General features: G+C 39.3%; 3 protein-coding genes across 4 annotated transcripts in view; 2 read left to right on the forward strand and 1 right to left on the reverse strand.

Moving 5' to 3' along the window:
• LOC105689127 (bifunctional heparan sulfate N-deacetylase/N-sulfotransferase) overlaps positions 1-15,781 on the forward strand; it is a 51,804-nt gene extending 36,023 nt beyond the window's left edge. The window contains exons 4-13 of the mRNA XM_012405935.3: positions 7,269-7,521; positions 8,598-8,789; positions 10,124-10,467; positions 11,417-11,705; positions 12,990-13,118; positions 13,698-13,880; positions 14,240-14,460; positions 14,568-14,846; positions 14,948-15,245; positions 15,372-15,781. Coding sequence (XP_012261358.2) covers positions 7,269-7,521; positions 8,598-8,789; positions 10,124-10,467; positions 11,417-11,705; positions 12,990-13,118; positions 13,698-13,880; positions 14,240-14,460; positions 14,568-14,846; positions 14,948-15,245; positions 15,372-15,482 — 2,299 coding nt within the window. The 3' untranslated portion in view covers positions 15,483-15,781. The remainder of the gene's footprint in view (positions 1-7,268; positions 7,522-8,597; positions 8,790-10,123; positions 10,468-11,416; positions 11,706-12,989; positions 13,119-13,697; positions 13,881-14,239; positions 14,461-14,567; positions 14,847-14,947; positions 15,246-15,371) is intronic.
• Positions 15,782-17,688: 1,907 nt separating this feature from the next.
• On the reverse strand, positions 17,689-20,583 carry LOC105689048 (putative ammonium transporter 1). The gene has a single exon (XM_012405803.2). The coding sequence runs from the start codon at positions 20,079-20,081 to the stop codon at positions 18,060-18,062; it is 2,022 nt and encodes a 673-aa protein (XP_012261226.2). The 5' UTR covers positions 20,082-20,583; the 3' UTR covers positions 17,689-18,059.
• Positions 20,584-20,749: 166 nt separating this feature from the next.
• The window catches only part of LOC105689129 (calcium uniporter protein, mitochondrial), a 38,770-nt gene continuing 35,507 nt past the window's right edge, over positions 20,750-24,012 (forward strand). For both annotated transcript variants that reach the window (XM_012405936.3, XM_012405937.3), the window contains exon 1: positions 20,750-21,004. In XM_012405936.3, coding sequence (XP_012261359.2) covers positions 20,900-21,004 — 105 coding nt within the window. In that variant the 5' untranslated portion in view covers positions 20,750-20,899. The remainder of the gene's footprint in view (positions 21,005-24,012) is intronic.

Genomic DNA, 24,012 nt, shown 5'->3' on the forward strand with positions numbered 1-24,012 from the left:
TGGCCAGGGGCTTCTTCTACCCCTACAGGTATATCTGCAACGAAGTACATAGGGATGTATATACATGTATGCGCACATAGTATAATATCGTGGTTGTATATCTATATATATATTATATAAATGCACTCCGGATAAATTTCTCCTTGATCATATCTGGCGAACGGTGAACACTGAAAAGGTTAGACGTCGAAGGTGATGAAAGAAGCGCGCACGTCGAATGGTGTAGAGAATAAAGTAAGACGGGATAGAATAGAATGGAATAGAATAGAATGGAATATAGAACGGTAAGAAGAGATGGAAGACATTGAAATCAGCGATATTAAGGGTCTATATATCCTCGAAACTCGTTCATCTTCCCGCGGCTCTTTATACACATCATTAATTCATCCCCTACCGCTTTATCTATGTATTTCCACCGCGCTTATATACCGAGTTTGAACTGAGCTGCAGCTCAACTTAATTACCCCTAGCTATATTATGTATGGATAGTTACGTATAATACGGCGGAGCGTTGATTATCAGGACTTCGGTTATGTTATCCGAAACGTCGATTATCCGAAACGTTGTCCGACGCAACTTGTTTCTACAAAGAGATACCAAGTTTCGGCTGGAAAGAAACGACGAGTCTCCGTTCGGAAATTCGCCGACCCTTCAGAAAATGAACAGATACAATTACTCGAAGCTGTATACCAAAATCGTATTTATAGGCATCGGCGGCCATGTTTCACAGTCTATATAGATTTTTTTTTACGTCGTCTATAGCGCGTGAATATTTATTATATACCGTAGGCGTACGTACGTGCAGGTATAACGTATGTTTGCCTAGCTTGTGGCGTTGCCCGGGACACGATGGTGGTCGTCGTCTATTGTGGGTAACACAGGTAACATATATCCAATTAAGACGAAAAGCAAATTAGGTCGGCCTGTAATACCTACTGCCTGTTTTAGGTTTAGTATACGTACCTACGTGTATATACAGGTAACATACCAACGCGTTAGGTAGACTAACGATACGTTTATGAAGCGAGTAAATAGAGAACGGATAAACCACGATAATGACTATAACGTCTCGTTAAAACGCTTCCACGTTATGTTATATAACTGATTAATTTCAAAAATTTTAGGCAAATTAAAACATATACCTCAGATTATATTAGACGTGGGTATCTATGAACGTCAGATATATACAGTCACTATGAATGAACATGTTCGATAGAAACTGAAGAAAGAGAAAAGCGGAATTAAAAAATTAATCAAAAGAAAAGAACGAGAGAAACGAAACTGCGGGGTGTGCTCGTTATAAGATTTTCTTTGAGCCAAAGGGATACCGAAGTATTTTATTTTATTTCATTTTTCCGCAACAAGCTTTTTCCGTGGCTCAGTATTTTTTTTCCTTGTATTTTTTACTTTATTCTTTACTTTTTATTTTCTTTTCTCTTACATTTAGCTTCACGCAACACGTCCCCTCCACAAGGTAAATAAAATTTCTACGGGTGGTTACCCATCATCCCCCGGGTTTTACAAATTTGGGTGCTACAGTACATTATTACGTTTGTTATACCGAGGGTATACGCGTAGCCCAACCTCGAGCGACGAAGTGTGCGGAATACCGACGATATACCTGACACACATACAACCGTCCGATGTGCGAAATGCTAAGGAGAAAGAAAAAACCAAAAAAAAAAAATTTTCTTCGCGTTACGGTTAAACCATTTTTTTAGCACCTGTGCAAACTTCGCGTTGACAGAAAGGAGAAAAGTAATTCGTATTCAACAATTACTGTAAATTCACGTGTCACATATCTAACCTACTTAGGAATAGTTTCGCACACATGCGGCATCGACGATGTGCTTTAGGTAGCATAAAGTTGGAAGAAATGTATTCAGTTCATTAAATTTACAACCAGGTAGTGCATATTCATGAATACATATAAAGGGCAGGGGGTTTTATTACTTCTCATTTTAAGAACGAAACGAAACGAGTCGAGAGGCGGCGCGGGTGCTGCGGAAGCTGCAGTGCAAAAGCAAAAATAAAAGAAGAGAAACGAAGAAAAAAAAGAAAGAATTACGCATGTATGATAATTCAATTTATATTTCATTTACAAAGGAGGCTGCTCCGATGCCTTGATGTGATATGGCACGAGCGACGGTGGCTATAATATGTGCATGGGAGATCAGCAACAGCAGCGGAAAAGAGGGAAGGTATATATCACGCGCTACGTAAAAAGAGTAAAAAGAGAGGGTGGCATATGATTTCAAATTCGGAGATGAAGCCTAAAAGTATATTTAGAACATTGGTTGGTATGTAGAAGGAATTCATTCATGAATAATTCCCGCAGGTCTTATACCTACGTACTCTACCTATAACATTGTTCGAGCTTCTCCTTTTACATATCTCCTCTTTTCTCTTTCCTGTTCTTTTTCTTTTTCTTTTTCTTTTTCGCGCACTTTTTTTCCCATCCTCCACTCTTTCGCTCACCCGCTCTCTCGACCCGCTCTTCTCGCATCTTCCTCGGCGTACCCGTATGGTGGTACCTACTTCATAAAAATTCATGTTACGTCCTTTTCCTAACGGTTAGAAATGTACGAGGTGAGGGGATTTCCCACCCTATATATTGGCTACCGCGCTTCGCGTGGTGTAAAATTTGAACTCTATAATTCGTGTTCGAGGTCGTAATTTTGAATTTTTTTGTTTTTCTTTTTGTTTTTCGTTGATTCTATTTTTATTTCACAATTCTGTTTCATTTTTCGTCCCCCAACAAACATCAGACGACCGCCCTCTCATCTGCATCGCTAATTCGGAGTAGAGAACAAACGTCGTGTTATTATCGCTCGCTCTCCCACCCTCTCCTTCTCTTCGCTCCTTTTTTTATATTCCCTTTTCGCGTCAAACGTGTGCAGTTATTGCACCGAGATGAGCTAATTATTAATTTGTCCCCGTTTTTCGGGATAATGATATTAGTTTTGTGCGATGGGTATTACAAGCGTGTAATTCATACGGAAAGCTTTCATTGCGGTAAAAGGTATACGTGTGCACAGTATGAGAAAAGAATACTTGGCGGGGCTTTAGAAAAATCTTGACAATACCCGGACGTCCAGATGGACGTGGTTCGTACCCTGTAAACGCATGGCACAATGCAAACGTGTATACGGATGATCCGCGCACCGCTGGTGAGATCCTTTCAAATTAGATTTCATCTTAAGATATACTTATAAATGCGGATGCGTGTGTGTGTGTGGTACCTATATACGCACACAATATGTGTAGATGCGATCTCGCGGTCCGCATCTAACAAAAGATTTTTTCGGACGCTCCATTTTACTTCCGAATTTTTCATATTACATGCTCCACTTTTTCATACTTGGGTATACACGACTCGTTCTTCTATTACGTAATTCTCAACGACCGAACTGAAGATATACCTATACTTTACGTATTTTAGAAGACCGTCCTCATAGTTACTTTCATTTTTATTCGTTTTTTTATACGCTCGATTTTTTTTATGCAATCACATCTTTCACCTAGTTTTTTTACGATATTTGTATGAGAAATTTTTTTATTCCTATTTTTTTTTTTTTTGCAATTTGCAGTATCGAGTGAATGTACAAACTACCTATACCTATATAATGTAAAATGTAGAGTCGAACGAAGTTTATCACGCTATATCCGCCTACAAATTTGAAATGAGGTTCATCTCAGCGCAAGTAAGTAAGAAAGTGAGGAAGGAGAGGATGGACTTTGAAGAGGAAAATTTCGCAGAGTTTCACGTTTCAAACATTTTACATCAAAGATGTGGCGAGACGAAAGCACATCTACCGCACGCAGGTATAGGTATGTGCAGGGAGTACAGGAACGCTCGTTTGAAATCTAGATTTTCAGGACGGGGATATACGTAATCCGAAGCTTTCGACGATCAATTAGAAAGAAAATTAAAGTAGGCGTGTAGTTGTACCCCCGGGCGTTGCAGGTGGTTGGTTATACGCGCTTGTATATCTAGGCTCGTTTTAATCAGAATTACAATTTCAAATGATATTATATTAAATATTATATTCATGAAACCCAAATGCGGCTGATTTAATTGCAGCTGTTCATTCACTATCGATGTTATACATATGTGTAATATGCTTGTGTATACATGTTTATATATTCACCTATGCACGCGCATAAGGGTTTCGAGTTTCCGACCAACTGCACAAACTAATCATATAGTTGTAACCGTTCATTAATAAATAAATAAGTATATGTACGTACACATAATACATGCACATAAAGACATGGCTGAAATGAACGTCGATCGATAATATGAGGTACAGGTATTGATGTGAAAATTTCGCTTTACTTGCGTGATTTTTGATAAGAGGAAAAAAAAAAAAAGAAAAAAATCCTGTATCCGCATATATCATTCGGAGAAATAATGTAGAAGAAACTCTGGGTCAAGAGATGAAAAACGATGCCCGCGGCAACCGCGGTACAAGAGGATTTAATTTTCGTGCTTTCTTTATATTCTACGTGTATTAATACATATATTATTTACTCATCACGTATGCTATCCCGTTCGTCAATTGTGCGTATCATTATTCATTTCAATTTTATTTCTGCGTCGAAGGTTTTTCCAATTTTTCATTTCAATTTTCTGCGTTACACGCAACGCCCACCTAACAATTCGACATGAAAATCAAATTTTTCGGTTTTTACGATGCGTAGGTTATTCGTTTTCTGGAAAGTGAAGTTTCACCGAGAGTTTCATGCAACGCCGAAATAAAAGTATATAAGAAAAAAGACGTTAGGTAAAAGTAGAAAAGAAGAAACAGATTAAAAAAGACAAAAGTAAAAGTTGAAAGAGAAAACTTTTCCAACCATCTAAGTAAGCCTAGGCAAAGTTAGTTTTTCGCTCTCTCAGTTATCCAGAAGTTGAAGATTACCGCACCAACATCTCTCCGGATATTTTCCGCCCGGTAATTGACGAGGTAATTGAGCTACGTTGAGTATACGCAAAATCGTTGCATCGTACGAACTCTTGTTGTTCATTTCGGTCCACGAGCCGGTTGGTAGGTACATATGTGCATATAATACGGCGTGTGCGTTAACAACAATCGATTAAACGCGAGTGAATGAGTTTGAAATATACGCGATTAGCTCTATATATTCACCTGTGTACGTATAGTTACCATGCGCCCGCATGTTATACCTATTTTGTGATTACTAATTAGCAATGGTATATACCGGGGTGTACAATTTGTGGACTCTCGATGACATATGTCACCTGTAATACAGAAGCAGAATTCCATTCTACGCGTGTGTTGGTGCAACAACACCACCGGCATCGTCACCGGTACAACCAGATGCAAGTACGTACGTACCTACCTACCTACCTACCGGGCTACTGATTTTCAATCACCATTTCACGTAGTTTTCGTTTTAAACTGGTTGCAATTATGGTAGTTAGAATTAACGGCGCAAACTGGGTCGCGCTCCAATTTTTACGGATACCTGCAGATATGGTATACCGATCGCTCGTTATTGTGTTTGATCTAACATAGAACCGAAAAAGAACGAAGGAAAAAGAGAATCGTTTGAACGATCAAAAAATAGAAAAAAGGAAAAAATTAATTCCAGTACACAACTGCCACGGCCATATACGGGATCGAATGGAGCGTTCGGTTTCTCGCGAAGAGCGAATGTGTTGTAGGAAGTTAGGAAACTGATAACTTTTGCGGGGGTTGCGGGAGGCTGAAGAGAGGGAGAATGGGAGGGGGGGGGGAGGGTTGTCAAATGAATTTAATCCAGGGTATATATTATGGTGAACAGATATGGTGAGAAATATAATAATATATGCATTAGAAAGAGGGAATGAATAATATAAAGGTGAAAATGGCATGTGATGGGGAGAGAGGTGCATTAGTGAGTACATGTATTTTTCAGCAGTTATATACCCACCCACGTACATACGTTTCTGGTATATTTCTCTCTCTCTCTCTCTCTCTCTCTCTCTCTCTCTCTCTCTCTCTCTCTCTCTCTTTCTCTCTCTCTTTCTCTCTTTCTCTCTCCCGTTTCACACATTGTTTCGAATGCAAAACACATTTCGCTTTATATGAGATTATTAACGTGGAATGTTGTACATCGAACTATAATACACGACTACACACTATATGGTCGCGTGACTGCTCTTCGAAACGAGACCGTAATCTCTTGTTTGCATTACACACGTGTGTTAAGATTATATAAATAATTGAGTATGCGCCGTAGCTGCAACGGTTGCAACGGTTCTATTATTCAGATTTGCTCGGCAAATTTAATCTCCTCCGTGAAAACGGTGGGAAAATATTTTCAATAAATAATATTGCACATTGAAGATATAGTTCTCACGAAAACCTTATTTATATATTCACTCATTTTTTATCCTTTCTTTCCTCTTTCCACAGATAAAATTATAAACTGTTTTATCGCTCATCGATCACCATTTCATGGAGTGGTCTGTGTTGTATTCACGTCGGTGCTACCGCAGCACAGCGACAAGGTGCTCGCTCCGTGTTAGCGAGGCTCGGGGTTCGAATCCTAGAAATATCTCGAAATTTTTATGAACGCGCATAATTAATTGAATCATTGCATCGGATTAAATCTACGTTGTCGATGATGTTACAACTGTTCCTGGAAGAAATACCATGTCAATGAACAAAAAATGTTTCAAGACGGGACTGAGGCAACGTAGAAAAACATTTTATTTGTGTAACTAGCCTATGAATTGTAAGGGCAAACATAATCATGCAAACGTTGTAACGGACATTGCAATTAATTTGTAAAGATATACTTGAATGTAACATGTTTCTCGTAACATTAAGTTGTAACGGGAAAAGGAAAAATGATTATGCCGGACGCAAATTAAAAAAAAAAAAAAAAAAAAAAGAAAAGAGAAGTTACCAAACACACATATCTATCCTCTTCGCTAATTGTAATGCTCTGAACAGGGGGTGTAGCAGCAGCTAGGAATAGGTGGGCTGTTCAACGCGTGGTGGTAGTTTGGAAGCGAAACTGGTATAGCAATAATTAACGGCGCTAACGACACCGCGTTGTACAAGACCGGGTTAGACCTGAAACTGCAGGAATCTGAGCGTGTAATCAGTTAATCTGAACACTGCGTTACACAACCGTATACTTCAGTTGCGTCATGGGTCTTTACACCGCAATTGTGTCACAAACATGCTTTGAACCGCCACCCAGGCAGAGATACTAATTTTATTAAACCACGATTTTCCGTTTGATTTTTTCAGGTACAAGGTGGAGGTCGCCGGGAAATCTCTGCCGGTGTTGACGAACCTGGACAAAGGCCGTTACGGTGTTCTAGTCTTTGAAAATTTGAACAAGTATCTGCAAATGGACAAATGGAATCGAGAACTGCTAGATAAATACTGCAGAGAGTATTCAGTCGGTATAGTTGGATTCGCTCCCCCAGGAGAGGAGAGTTTAGTCGGGGCTCAACTCAAGGGGTTTCCACTCTTCATACACACGAACCTCAAGTTAAAGGTCAGCCTACCCTTATTCCGCACGGTTTTTCACTTCTTTACGTTTTCACAATTCGATCTGATTCTTTTGCTTCAAAGCAACTACCCCGTATTACCCTGTCCCGAAGCTTCCTAATCTTGGGATTCTTTGCTGTATTACGCATGTACGTGTACGGGTGCACGCACATTTGACAATCCTCTCGCTATAAAAGAACAAATAACAAGAAAAAAAAAAAAAAAACTAAATCAGAGATAAAAACGGATGACCCGTACTGTGCCTCGTGCTACTTGCGATCAAACGAACCAAAAATTTATGTACACTCTCTCGAACAACCGCGAAATCCCTTCTGTGCGCCACTCAAGGATTAAACTCGATTATTCATATTGTAGGATATGGCATATAAAGTATAGAGTTTGGTACAGGGAGAAGAAAAAATTCTGCATTCGAAGAAAAGGACGTCTCTGATCTTTCTAACTGAAAAAAAAAGTTCGCTCAGGGTCTTCCGCGCTTTCAGCTTATCCTCTTTTAACTTCATTCACGTGATTGTGCATGTATGTAATATGAATTAACGTACGTATCCGCCCACTTTATGTACAATGACTTTTCGACAAACGGCACTTTTTACTTATAAAATTTATTCGTTTAATCATCTTGTTTTTTCCTCGCTTTTGTACCGCAGTCTTTTTGAAATATCATAAGAATCTTATTTCATGCGGCATACAATACCGAGCAATAAGAGAATGTGCCGCCAAGGTTTTTATCTCAAGTTGGATTGTCGCGTTTAAAGAATTACGCGTATATTAGTAAAGTATATTATACTTCGCGTACAGTTAAGTAAATAGCGCGTGGGCATGCATACATATATCCTCAAGTATGTAATACGTATAATACAACAATATACCAGTCTTGAAATATTGCTAATAATAGGTTTGAAACGTGTCTGAATTGAACAGTTGTTGCTGATGCCGTAGCTCATTATCACAACGACAAGCTGTGTTCGCGCACGCTCTTAACCTACGTGCGATGGATAGTTTCAAAGGATTATACTTCACCTACTTACCTGATACGTAATGGAAAATATTTCTTATTATTTTCAGGACGCGCAGCTCAACGCCGCTTCTCCGATCTTGCGATTAACCAGAGCCGGTGAAACAGCTTGGGGACCACTACCGGGTGGTGATTGGACAATTTTTCGAGCTAATCATAGCACATACGAACCCTTGGCTTGGGCCTATAGGTCCACCTTTGATCTTCCAACGAACAAAAGTCCTCTCGCCACCGTCATACAGGTACCTACCCAGATACATAAATTTTCAAACCATTTCAATAATTTTCGTCCGGCATACGTGAGGGGAAATCCATATCAGACAAATTAGATCGCACCAGAATCACTGGACCTTGCAAATTTTGCGCAAACTTGTTACGTCTCAATAAAATGGAGAGGAGGTTTTGTAACGAGTTGGAAGTCCAGACGTATGCGTCGTACGTCGCGACATCCAACGATAAAGGGCAAGAGGGCAGTAGGCGGCTGACAATGAGTGCTAGTTTCAAAGGGTGACCGACTGCCATAGAATTTTGTCTAAGGATCAAAGTTCGAGATTATCTGGAGCTATGAGATATTCCGTTTATCAAATACGCTCTGATAACTGTTGCCTCATTTACTTGTATGTTTCTATAAATGTTTTATCGTCGATTTTAATTTAATATCCACAGTATGAACGATACAGAGTTTTAACGGATTCGAATATTAATACGAGACAATTGATATTTTTTCGAATATAAATTTCATCACAGATCTATCGGATTTCATAAAAGTTGAAATGTTCAGAATTGATGTTTGTTCGTTTGGAGTTTCGTGGTTACTTCGCGTAAATACGTAATGAAAAACGATATACGTTCGAACGGGGCGAAAACGAAACGAATGTCGATTCAATTCGCGATATTAATTCTGGATCACTTGGATGTTTTCTACTTTATTACAGCTATCGTTGAACGTTCTAATTCTGAAACGTTAATACATATCGATAATCCGCATTCGATTCTTTTTGGTTCTCTTTTCTCTGTTATTAAAAAAATTTACATTCGAATTTACAGATAAAAAAAACACAGCGTCCGGAGTGAGCATACTCTACATGTAGCTATAATAGGGAAATAAATTTGTAGTTCTAATAGACGTTAATGGCGCATTTCGTTCCATTGCTCATTAATTTAATGAACTGCCCTACGGCTGATTGCATACGATTTAATTACGAGCCCTCTATCCTTTCGGAGAATAGGGGTATGTCTATATACCCCGAAAAATGGACGTACGCACGATTAACGATTCTCTATACAACAATCTGATTATTATTGTTTATTGCCGACTGGTAATCCCCTTCCTTCTCTTATCTTTTGAATAACATTACAAAATCACGCTCGATTTAATCATACCGTGTAGGCCAATTTCCGATCTTCCGATAATCCTTCCGTTCGACTGACTATATTTATCAAAGTACGTATATACTGCGAACGGTGCAAAGTTTCGTTCTATCTACCCAACCCCCCCGAGTCATTGAACAGGGGATAATCAATCACGTTATTTTAATCTGATTTCGTATTTTTTCATACTTATTTTGGTTTGCAGGATCACGGACGATTCGATGGTATTCAGAGGGTGCTTTTCGGCGGAGGTCTTAGATTTTGGCTCCATAAACTTTTGCTACTCGATTCATTGTCCTACCTATCTCACGGCCAGCTGAGTCTCAGTTTGAACCGGATGATCCTGGTGGACGTTGACGACATATTCGTCGGGGAGAAAGGAACGCGATTGAAGAAGGACGACGTTTTGGCACTGCTCGCCACTCAGCAGAGAGTTCAAGCGTTGGTGCCGGGGTTCAAATTCAACTTGGGGTTTTCGGGGAAATACTTTCACCACGGTACCGCGGCGGAAAATTATGGAGACGATATGATTCTGGAGAACGTCGACAGGTTCGTCAAATATAATTATTCATTCATTACGATAACGGCAGACAGCTCTTCGTCGTCGTCGTCGTCGTCGTCGTTCATTCCAATTTCATTTATTATTCAATTTATATATTTATTTTATTTTACTTCTCGTTCCGTACACATAGGTATGTCTATGTATATAAACGTCCTTGAGAGCTGCTTAATGGACTCCTATTCAAAAGAAAATTGAGCTTCGTTTATTAATTAGGTCGAACTTCGTTAAGGAAATGTTTAAACTATGAGAAAACTTTACAAGCATTGCAGACGAGTACTTATCGTCATGATAAAGAAAAGTCATATCACCAAAGTTCTGCGAATTAAATTTTACTCGAGTTTCTTATTCTGGAAAGTCTATTTGCAATGAAATTTTAATCCGAAGTGTAAAGAAAATCGTATATACCCACCGCGCGACATTTATATAACGCGAAATATAACGTCAAAACGAATCACGGATCGTGCACCACTTTCGTTCGAAAGAACTAATTCTCAGTATCTGTTAATCTTTGGGGTTTTCAACACCTCTGTTAACTTGAATTTCCATTCATCTATTTGATTAATTTCCTTTATTTTCAAATGAACAGGAATATTGTGTTTACATGTGTGCACACGTCGAGCCCCGAAGTGCGTTACCGTTGAGTAATTTAAAATTCAATTAATCCTTACACTCTGTCCGCTTGATAAGCAAATTGCCAATTTTATTTTCAATCAACACCCTACCTTTCCCATACACACACACACACCCACGCTATCCCAGACGGATCGAACAGCTCTAGAAAATATTTATTTGGTTATTTATTCATCCATTTATTCGTGAAAATGTATGTATCTCCTGCTGAAACCGAATTCATCGATGTTTCTCTGTCTCTGCTTTCTCTTCTTTTTTTGCTGAATTCAAACGGAATTGATGAATTGCGTAATTTCATTCGTTCAGATTTACGTGGTTTTCTCACATGTGGAACCATCAACAACCGCATCTTTACGAGAATGTAACTCATCTTCAGTACGACATGGCGTTGAATAAACAATTCGCCAAAGAGCACGGAATACCGACGGGAAGTGGTTACAGCGTGAGTCCTCATCATTCGGGTGTATATCCAGTTCACGAGGGTCTTTACGAAGCATGGAAAAAAGTATGGAACATTAAAGTCACCAGTACGGAAGAATATCCTCATTTAAGACCAGCTCGTCTCAGGAGAGGCTTCATTCATAGAAATATCATGGTGAGCGAACGTTTTCTCTTCGTTTTTTCTTTCTCTCTCTCCTTTTTCGTGCGTATTGTCGTCATTCATTTTTCTACAATGAAATTTCGACAAACCGGTGTTAATTCGGATACCGAGCGTACGTGTGTACACTGTGCACACATATGCTCACTTCCGTGGTATTTTGTGAACCGGTTTTTAGGTAACGTTCTTCTAGCAACGATGCAGCTGTAACATTCGTTGGAACTAATTCGTTGAGTTTGAAAATATGACGACCGATAAACTCCAAAATTCTATGGGAAAATATTTTTTAAGGAAAATTTATAGATTTTATAAAAAAAAAGCAATACTCTCTGATTAGTCATTTTCCGCGGTAGTTTATAAACCGCGAATTTGCAAATAGAAATAAAAAAAAATTGTACCGCGTACATGTTAAACCGATACAGTCCATAAAACTCGTGCGACCGAACCTCGCGTGCACCGCAATGGATACCGAGAATTGTTCTCAAATGACAATTTCGAACCATTAACAGGAGTATATTTTATTTGTAACGAACGTTCGATGTCGATGCGTGTACACACCGTGTGTGTATCGACCTGTGTGTACGTACGACATGTGCTCCGATCACCTACGTTAAAAATGTACGTAGACGTCTGTTCTTAAATAAGTAACGTAGGTTGAAACTCGTCGGTGAACCACCGTTGAAAATGATAAAGGTAAAAGTTCTGGTCAGTTTGTTCAACGTTGCACCTATAAACAGATCGATGGAAATCAATGTACCGATCGATCATCGACGATATGACAAATTCATTCGCATGGAATCCGCGGCAATCAGAAATCATTATAACTAATATACGGACGCGTGGAGCGTGAATATTTATTGTAGATATGCCTGTATAGGCGATAACCCCGGCGGTTTTAGATATCGGCAATGTGTACTGATATTTCAAAAGCAAACATGTGCGTCAGCGATATACTGTTGTTTTTCAAGTTTTAACAAATGTGTCGACGATAACTTTTAGCCAGGAGATATATATTTTTTGCGGTCTGTCTTCACATTCGAATTGCACCGTGTTGACTACTGGAATTGTATTTTTTTTTTTTTTTTTGTAACTTTTTTGATCGAAAATTTATCCCGCTATGTCGTAAATTTTGGTTACCCATTTTTATGGGTATTGGTGAAGAATCCGAAAAAAAAAGATAAATGAAATAAAATATACATATATATTAGTTTACATGCCACGCTATAAACGTTCTTTCTATTCTATTTTATCGACTTCTGTCCTTTATTTTATTTATTCCAGGTCTTACCCAGACAAACCTGTGGCTTGTTCACTCACACAATTTTTATCGATCGATATCCTGGCGGTAGAGAGAAACTTGACGAATCGATACAAGGTGGAGAATTATTTCAAACTATCGTTTACAATCCGGTGAGTATTTTTTAATAGCATAGCCGAGCTCGCTTAGTTTATAATGTCGTTCCATCGAACGGAACCCATTAAATAGGAATGCCAACGAATCGTTACTATTCCTCTCTGCTATTTCCGTGTAATATAGTAATGTCCAAGGGTGTGGCCCACGGCCGTTTTTAGTATTCCGCAAAAAAATAAAGATAAAATAAAATGAAGAAAAAAAAAAAAAAAATATATATACCCACGAGGGAAACCGACCGAATATCACTTACTTTTAATGAAATTATAGAAGCCCCTGCATTCGTCTGACTTTTCTCCGTAGTGTCGTTGTAGTAATTGAAATTTGGTATTATTCCCGGAGCTTTTACGTGATATATGTATATAAATTTGAGCGCAGTTGAATACGCTTCGGGTGTACATTACCCGAATACATTTTAATTTTCATTGTTTTCAACTTCACCTTTTTTTTTTTATTCCTATATTTGTGAATTATTTGGGCGGAGGGTAGTGGTTTACGCGAAATGTTCTTATAAAGGATCCAAATTTTCATTTATTCATATACACGCAGATCTGTATACATGCATTCCTATTTCACAGATCAATATTTTCATGACGCATATGTCTAATTACGGAAACGACCGGCTGGCTCTATACACGTTTGAATCAGTGATCAAGTTCATTCAGTGTTGGACCAATTTGCGGCTATCCAGTGCACCGCCACTGCAACTGGGCGAAAAATATTTCCAACTTTATCCCGAAGAAGCTGATCCTGTGTGGGGTGTAAGTTAATTAAAATCAATTACTGGAATGGAGTGTGAAATTTTGTCGCAGACTTTAATGCTTGGTTAAAGATGAGAAATGAAATTTTATATCGTAAAGTGATAAAATCAGTTGTCACTTGTGATTATACATGTTTGATCGTGTATCGGAGATATATTGAAATTCCAAAAACGTAATATGCACGTGGAATTCGTGATGAATATTTTCCTATAGGCGCGTGCCGTCCGTGCTTTCCATAGAATTTTTTTTCATTATTATTTATTCATTTTCCAATATACGTATTCACTAGTGAATGCAAGGGCCAGGTACGGAGATATTAAAAAATTACACGTAACCTTTTCTCTGCATTGTTATTCTAGAATCCGTGCGACGACCAAAAACATCAAAAAATATGGTCACGTAATAAGACATGCGATCAATTGCCGAGGTTTTTGGTAATCGGACCACAAAAAACTGGGACCACCGCTCTTTATACCTTTCTTTCGATCCACCCTGCGATCAGTAGCAATTTACCAAGTCCCGATACTTTCGAAGAGATTCAATTTTTCAACGGAAAAAATTACTACAAGGGATTAGATTGGTGAGACACTTGACCTGCAGTTATAAGTTCTAGCATAGAGTCCAATGCCTATGTGTCTAGGTTTATTATCATATTCAATGTCTCTAACTCTGAAATTAATTCGACAGGTACATGGCTTTCTTTCCTGTGGCTAAAAATGATAGCGCTCGTTACTTGTTCGAAAAATCTGCGACATACTTTGACGGCGAACTGGTGCCGCGTAGATCGCATGCACTCTTGCCAAAAGCTAAGTTGATCACAATTTTGCTCTCTCCAGCGAGGAGAGCTTATTCCTGGTATCAGCACACCAGAGTTCACGGTGATCCTGTCGCTAATAATTACTCCTTTCATCACGTAATCACTGCTAGTGATACAGCGCCAAAGCCGCTAAGAGACCTCCGAAACAGGTGGGAGACAATATCAATTATTGAATTTAGTTAATGATCGAAAAGACATGAGAGGTGTCATGGCTCATTCGTTAATCTTTTAATCGATCGTTTAATCTCAGGTGTTTGAATCCTGGAAAATACGCCCAACATTTGGAAAGATGGCTATCGTATTACCCGCCGCAACAGTTGCACATTATTGATGGGGAACAATTGAGACAAAATCCTGTCGAAACGCTCCACGAGTTGCAAAGGTTTCTCAAAATAACGCCAGCCTTTAATTATTCCACGCACCTCAGGTACGATCCCAAAAAGGGATTCTTTTGTCAAGTTACGAACGAGGATCATACTAAATGCCTCGGGAAAAGTAAAGGTCGTCAGTATCCGCCGATGGAAGATAAATCTTACAAACTGCTGCAGGTGAGTCATGCGAACTACTACCTCCATCGATAATTTCATTCCATTTCATTCGTCGTACCCCCAACAATATCCCAGGAGATACACACACGTTCCAATGAATTGAAAAAAATTCCTATTCCGTTACAGAGGTATTACTTGTCGCATAACACTGCGTTGGTAAAGCTTCTGAAACGCCTCAGTTCTAGAACGATACCGCAATGGTTGAAGGATGATCTCACAGATACGGTGATGACCTAGCTACCTGCCGCGGCAGCGACAGCGGCAGCAACACTACCTAATGTAATTTGTTATATCTTTTGCTTCTTTGCGAAGCATTGTATATTGCTACGGCAGATCTGTAATTAAATGTATATTGAATATTTTAATAACATTTTTATCGAAGAGAGGAATCAGAAAAAGGCCTACTCAGTGAAGCCTATTTAATAATAAAAATGCAAAGCAAAACTAGTCAATAAGAATTATTGATGGGAAAGGTAAGTATATTGTTCGCGAGATGTTATGAATTCCCATATTATACGCCAGTGCCATGTGTTATTTACAAAGATACGGAATGAAAGAAATCAGAAATCTATGGCAAATAAAACAAATCACTTCATTGGTGTTATCATCTAGTTGAAATAGTTACCGATCCACTTGTAAAGAAGAAAAAAAAAAAAAGAAAAAAAAACGAAAAAAATTGTCATGCCTTTTTCTCTGTCAGCAACAACTCTTTGTCGTCGGATATTGAGAGTTTTAAATTATTATCACGTGCATAATTACACAGATGTACCCGTAATACTTTAATCTGAAGAGAAAATATTGGAATAACTAGCCTAATGTCTGATATGAAAGAAGGGGAAACAAATATTAGTAATAATGATGAAAATGTATCAAATGGCGACGAAGTGCATCTATGTTGTTATTATCAAAGTGTAAATATTTAAATGAGAGGATTGAATCGTTTCATAGCAAAAACCAATTTGTGGCGATATAGTGAAATTCATCATAATTCGAAGAACGTATCGACAGCTAAGTGACTACTTCGAATAATGCGACATTTCATTGGTATCGTCTTTGTCCAAGTTGAAATTAGAATAATAAATTTTTTGTTTTATATTGGGAGAGTAGCTTCATCAGCGTGACTATGGATCGATGTTTCATCGGCATAGGAAATAAAATGTATGGAAATTACAAATTAGTATTCACATCACGGGTGAACACACCAGATCCATAGTCAGAGCTTTTGATATCTCGTAAGATCGTCCAGTGAATGGTATAAACACGTTTAAAAATAATTCGGAGACAGTGTATGTTATTTTCATTATCGTGTTCCAGAATGAAAAATCAGATGATTCTATGTATATTTTGACAATACTACCTATCATTGGTATAGATTCAAAGAAATTGAATCACGTCCGTTTGTAGATCGGTGTAATATGATATTTTGATGTGAAACATAGATTAAAATTCAAATTATATTAAATTAAATTATATTAACTGGTAAACTCATACCTTTAAATCGCGAAATTTAAGCAAAACTAATTGAAGCGTCTTTCAATCATACTTCTCCAAATCTAGTCTGAAAAGAACGTAAATTGGAAGTATATCAACCAATTTATGTAAACCGATGAATGTTAATTTATCATAATATTTTATTGACAGAAATAAAAACTGCCCAAACGTAACAACTGGATGTCTTAAACCGATGAAATTTTAGCATAAATACGTACGACATCAAAACCGCGCTGTTATATTATGATTAATTACCTAATGTCATCCTTTGGTGTTCAGGATTGATTCCGATGTTATTATAGTTTATGAAAAACAAAGAAGAAAGTTAAGTGAGAACTCATAAGCCATACGTGCACTCTTGCAGCAGAATACGAGAAAAAAGATCTTTTATCGGAATTCAGAGTCTATTTTTACTTCCGTTTTTCAAGATTTTTTCTTACTTGACGCCATATTGCAATGAGCATGAAATTTCCATACGTCAATCCTGTTGGGTTTCGCCTTCAATGACGGTTGACGATGACCATTCGATTGACACGGTAGATTTTATTTTATCCTTCAATTACGTTGTGTTATATCGAACGTATTTTATACAAATATGGACTATTTCAGTTATATATATATTTTTCTTGTTGTTTGTATATTTTTTCACTGTTGTTAAGCCCGAGAGAGTTTAACGAATCATGTACAAAGTTAATTGTTAATACCTTAATCTGTTTATTAATGTGCCATTTTACCCACGTTGTACATAAATACATTATACGATAGTAATATGATATTAGGATCAATAATAATCGTATCGCGTAGTAATGGCGACGGAACCGAGGATCAACTCTTCCAAATTTTATTTGGTTGGTTGGTTGATTCATTGATTCTGTCGCCTGACAATAAAACTCGAAATCAATTTGTAATACTACATACACGAGAGAAAAAAGATACACACTTTCGATATTTCCAATTGATCTAGCGTAATTGCATGATTTTTTTTTTTTTTTTTTTTTAACGTTACTAAACATATATTTTACACGGAATTACGTTACAAAAAACAACCAACAACAGTAACATTAATAATAATTGAAAAGATCGAACAGCAATTGTCATAGATTTCATGTACGAAATTTGAATAGGATTTTAATTATTTAACTTATAATTATGCTATTGTAAAAATAATAATAATAATGATGTAATGACTGTACGAATAGATGATAAGTTCTGATAAAATAATAATCAAAAATCTTGGAAAAAAAAAATTCCCCATCTTATTGTTTTTTCGAATTTCGTTACTAATATTACGGTACAATTATTAGCCTCACTGACCGTAAAAATTCACAGAGTCTTACCTAGTATTTCCGAGTGTTCTCCAACCACTCGATTATCTTCCACTCTCTGACAATCCTCTTCGGAATCGCTGGAAGCGTAAGATTTTTTTCTTGGTTCTAAAATTACTTTCACGTTGAAGTCTGAGTGATGCTTAATTTCATGGCTAACTTGCTGCTTTTCTGAACAGTATTCGATTTCTTCAGAATGAAGGCTTGAACATTTTTTCGTTCTGTGGAGCCTCGTCGTAAGATCCCCAATAACCCCTCTACTCGGAGTCTGAGGCTCTAATTTTACATCGGAATAAATATCTTGCATCAGATACTGACGGAGCCTAGCAGTCTGTCGGAAGCCATCTTTTCTGATCTCTGACGACTCGCCAGTTCCGCCAGCGTCCTCGATGACTTCTGCAGGGCTGCTAGTGCGGAGAGTGTGAATTTGCCTTGGTTTTTTCGGTTTCGCCAAAATGGCGGGATCGGTAGATGAATCTTCCGATCGATTATTTGCGAGTAAAACGGGTGCACCAGTATCTTCGGCTATAATTTCGGGCAAATTATTGCCGCCCGATTGCTTCGACCTATTTTGTTCGAGCATCGCTAATTCCTGCGGGTACCTCCACATCCTTGGACTCATAATTTGCGGCCCTTGACCTCCACTCTTCGTCACCGAACCCGGCTGTAGGTAAAGACTCTGGACATCCGGGAAGAAGAGTCGTTGCATGTACGACCTCGGTGGTCCACGCTCAAGGGCGACCGTTGCTCGAAGATGATTGACGAACTCCGAGCGATTTCTGAGAAAACCGCAGAGATCGAGGACCAGGAAAAACGGTCCGAACACCAGAGTTACCAGCAAAATTAACGCTGAAATACAAATCACTTGCCACGCGACGTCCAACACCATTTCATGATTAGGCACGCCACTTTCCGTCGGTCTTCCGCACATCGGGGCGAGAAAAATACCGAAAAGAGCGCAGGCCAAATGCGTCGCCGCAATGTTACAGTAATCCTCCAACGCACTTCGATAAACTCGTCTGGACACCAGGTAAAATATCAATCCACTGGCGCAGCTGATCCCAATGACTACCAATGGGGAGTAAAGATCGACCGCAGGAGCGACGGTTACGACTCCTGAAATCGCACCTTGGACGCACCTTATCACGGTCCAGTAATTGAAAGCTTCTCGACTGAGTGCGAAGTGGAGAACAACGATGAACAACGAGGACGAAGAAGCGGCTAGTAGATTTTTCACGATAACATAAGACTGCACTCCGTTGTCCGAGGTGATCGGAAGACCGATTCCCTGTAGACCGAGGAATATCAGGAAGTAACCGGCGAATACGTTCCCGGGAGAATCTGCGGGTAAACTCGCGTCGTCGATATCCCTGAGTCTCAGCAGTCTTCGACCCAAAGTCATGCAGCCCAGAAAACCGGAGAGTCCGCCAACCACGTGGATAATTCCTCCTCCCGCGTAGTCCTTGAAGGAAACTGGTCTTCCGGTCAAGTAATTATCGGCCATCCAACCCTGCGGTGTCCATGCCCAGTGGATGAGGAACGGCTGAATTATCCCGGAGATGAGAATAGCGGTGATCAGGTAACCGATTGCGTGCATTCTACCGGCTATACAGCACGTGCATATTGCCGAGGATGTTATCGCTGCTCCCCATCCCATCATGGCTTCGTTCAGGTTCGCCTTGCCGTCCCCGATCCAAATTCCTTCGCCAATAACGCCGGCAATGTCGCCGGAAAAAGCGACGACGAAACCGAGGAGGATGTGGGCTACGGTGACCGCGCAAAAATCTACGACGTTTTGAAGCAGGATCAGATTCACGTTGCCAACCGGAAAGCTGCCGATTTGAACCAGGAGGAAACCAACGCGTAGAAGGATCGTGAGAGTTATTCGAAAAAAGGCGGCTGATACCGGATCCAGGGATTTTCCCGTTGAGTTCTCGCTTCGTTGAAACAAACTTCGATCTCGCAGCACGTAATCGTAGTAATTGTCGACGTTTGACTCGGTCCGAACCGAATTAGACATTTTTCGCAAAAGGACGTTTCGGTGGATAATCGGATAGGGAAAAAAGGAACTCGACGCAAAAGTCTTCAAGACATTCCTTAATGACAACCGATTTGACAGCGCACCGAAATTGATTAACAAATGAAACGAGCCTAATCATTCTTTTACGCGACGATGACGAATCGATATACCGCGAGATGTGCGAAGAAATGGACTTCAGTTAATTAGTTTGCCTGGTACGAGCGAACGCTTCTTTTCATGTCATTTTTGAGATAAGATTCGTTGAACGAGAGATCCGGAAACTGCAGAACCCTGAAAACCATCGAATGTAAGGCCAGCGTACGCTGATGTTGACCAAGTGAGATCGAGTACAGTCGCTGTTGCCGACTGTCGCGATCGCTGTAATCAGTTACCGGAGTGTTGCCTCCGCATACCGTCAGCGAATGTTTGCCGGAGAATAAAAACGGTAAACAGTATCCAACAGTGTAGAGTACAGCGGAGTAAAAGCGACGAGGTGTTATCATACCCGTTCGACATTCGGCAAGTCAAGCGTGTCACGAGTTCTCGGAATTTATCAGTGGTCACAAGTGGTCAACGGATGGTCGTTCGGCTGATAAGAAAAATGAAACTAAATCCCAGTCGAAGTGGATGCCTGATCCATACTTGATTGGCGGTAAGAACGGCTACACGAGAAACGTTGAATCTTCAACGCGCATGGCACGCCATTTGGGCACAGCCGAGTCAAGCAAACCGGCGAAATAGTCGGTCTGAGGCGGCCGGTCCCGCCGATGGAAACAGGTGCGAGAAGCACCGACCAGTTTTCACGGTGGCTATGAAATATGGCGGCGACTAGTGTATCGTGTGGTGCAGTGATGCTGTTTAGACTCGACATTAATCGTGTGTTGCGCTTAACAACTTTCGCTGCAACTCGCAAATGTCAAAATGTAAGTTTTTCTTTGTGTTTCATACGATCTTAACGTTACTTCTTTAAAAGAAACTGCTCAAAATCACACGTTATTCCCACTAACGCACACTGTACTGTTTCCCACTCTTCGTTTTACAAACAGTAACAAACCTGCATTCAAATCACGGGATCTCTCGAGCTGTTGCATCTTTTTTCAGTTTTTTTTTTTTTTTATTCTTTCTACATATATTTTTGCTGACGTGCACTAACTATTCTTGATATTATTATTATTTGTTGCATTATTTTCTCAACGTAATTGACGAACCAGAGTTCTAACTTACTCATCTTTATTAATTGCGTTCGTATCGATAACGGATCGTTAGTGCACAGAAAATAATCTCCAGACAATTCCTATAATATGCAGTCTCGCAGTCGCAGGTTTCCCGGCGTTCCAAGCATGGCCGGTGTGCGTTCATCTTTTTTTTCTCTTTTTTTTTTTTTACCTTTCGCTTTTTTATCGTCCTCCACCACAGTATCAGCCGGTTTTGCTTCTCTGTGTGTTGTCAAAGGTTCTAAAAATATCACACTACATGGTACGTATTATACGATAGTACGCTTTGAACTCCTTCTATCATCGAATCGATTTGAAAAAAAAAAAAAAACAATTTCTCACCATCTTTGTTTAAAAAATCCTGCGATACCACATGTACGGAAACCTCGATGATGATCAATTTCATGTTCTGTAACCAAACACATCTTCAAGGCTTCGTTTAGTACGTGTCCTTAACAAAAAGACAACTAAATTATGCGTTGTCTATTCAAGATTTTGAACATATTTTGACTGCAGATACGTATCCACACAATAGTGATACACGAACTGCAGTTTGTACCGCCAACTTCTGAATGCGAATGCACTCTTTGTATCATCTGCTGTTGCAGATGAGCCGACCGTTAATTATCTTCTTTCGATAACAGTGTGTCAGCGCGGAACAGTATTACGGACACAAACGAACACAGACACTTGACGATTACCAATATCATTATTTGGACCGTTGATTCGCCGCACCGTTGAGTGTTCGAATGTTCAGATCACTTGGGACTCAGGGATTGTAATATAGTATCCGGAGGAAAGTGGTGGCGGTAGAAAGTGGGGAATAGGAACTTACAACAAAACGATATAATTTGTGCGGAGCATTCTCCGATGACTCCGGCGGGAGTCTGTGCGGGGCGAGTTGAGTGGGATGTACGCGAATACCGCGAGATATTTTTTTATTTTATTTTTTTTTTTTTGGAACTCAGCCGGTTCATTTCTCTCATCTCTTCTCCTATCTCCTCGTTCTTTCTTTCTCGCCGTGATAAAACGGATTCTACTCCGACAGGGGCCAGCTAAATGTCACAAAAGATAATTTAGCCCGTTCGCGACCGAGTCGCGCGTTTCGTGTAACGAGACCATGTGAATACATACACGCGAAAGACTTTATAAATATTCTGGGACCGAAGTCGTAAGAATCACCGCAAGCTCTGCCACCCAGTCGTCCGCGGACATTCTTCCAAAAATATACGATGTGATCCAGGCGCTGCACGATTGCCCGGTCTCTTATGCATGCTTAAACGATTTTTCTCTCCTTTTTCTTTCGTAGAAATCAAAACCATTCCACCCTCAAAGAAAATAGATGAAAAAAAAAAAAAAATTACAAACAAACGGGAACACGTCACACATATCTACCGTAGGGGTTATCCACGTTGACTTCGAGAAAGTATTTAGATCGGTCCTGCTCCTGCTTCGCTCTGTACGCATGTATTTCCGTAACATTTATCAGAAACGGTTTACACAATTTGAATCCGCTGGAATTTGGAAATATCAGCTTATATATAATGCGTATAAATAATCCTGCATGTGTATAGGTGAGAAACAGACGCGGTTGAATAACCTGTGGTTCAACACACAATCTAGCTGACATATGGTAATTTCGTCGACATGAACGTTGGCGTGGAAAAAGCTAGAAATATATATGTATAGGTTCGGTCTTATTAGAGAACATTCGCGTTATGATTAATCGTAATTTTGAACTTAGAGAACAAGCAAATAATTAAGTTTATAACTTATCAGATTTTCGGAACATTATTGCTGTAAGCTCGTCTCAAGTGAAGAAATAATGCTTGCTTATCGCGAATGAACCGTTGGTAATTAGTCGAATTATGAACGCCCGATTACGACCACGGGTTTTTTTTTTCACTTTCAGACTAGCAGATTTTTGATTATTTACATCCGTGAAGTCCTATACCCAACTCAAACTCTAATGATCCCCGATACGCGTAATTGTATAGTTACACTATGCGTGATCGAAGTTTGTATAGTACATTGAAATTTACGCTAATTACAAATGGTTTAGTTGATTAAATAATTAAATGTCTATCGCCGCGTAGAATCTAAATGGATAAAAGTGATCTCCTAGGACAGCTGAAACTCCGAAACTTGCACAACATGCAATAACGTGGGCTGTTGTATTTCTCATGTTTTTTTTATTTATTTTGTTTTTTTTTCTCTCTTTGGCACGGCCATGCGATGAAATTCAAAAGGTATTTTGACCGGAATCAGTTTGACAATCCGCAGACGAGCCAAATATCCGTTTTAATACCCTAGGAAAACAATGCGACTGGAATTCATCCGTTAATAATCGGGACGTGCTTCGCAGTTCGTATACACCAATAATTTGTACACGTGTATTATCACGTTATGAGCATCATGCGATCCATTTACCTAGCGGGTGGTAAAGCCCATCCCCTTCAATTAGGACTCCCCGCGACTTTCCGTTTTACCTTGTCCACCTCAGTTCGTTAATTCGTCCCATCGACGATACTCGAGACAACGCTGCAGCAATTAAACAATGTTAAAACTCAATTATTGTATAACGAAAGTATACGACGGAGCTGAAATATTTCATGATTAAGAAAACGTGAATATTCATAGCGCGATAATGCGATGTGTGCCGCTTATTTATTAACGGCTCAACTTCCTACCGCGTGCATGCATGTACATACATATCC

Source organism: Athalia rosae, chromosome 2, assembly GCF_917208135.1.
Source record: "Athalia rosae chromosome 2, iyAthRosa1.1, whole genome shotgun sequence".
NCBI classification, from domain to species: Eukaryota; Metazoa; Arthropoda; class Insecta; order Hymenoptera; family Athaliidae; genus Athalia; species Athalia rosae.

Bases quoted from the DNA above. Each gene is read 5' to 3' on its own strand.
- LOC105689048 (XM_012405803.2), bottom strand. From the start codon at position 20,081: ATGTCTAATTCGGTTCGGACCGAGTCAAACGTCGACAATTACTACGAT.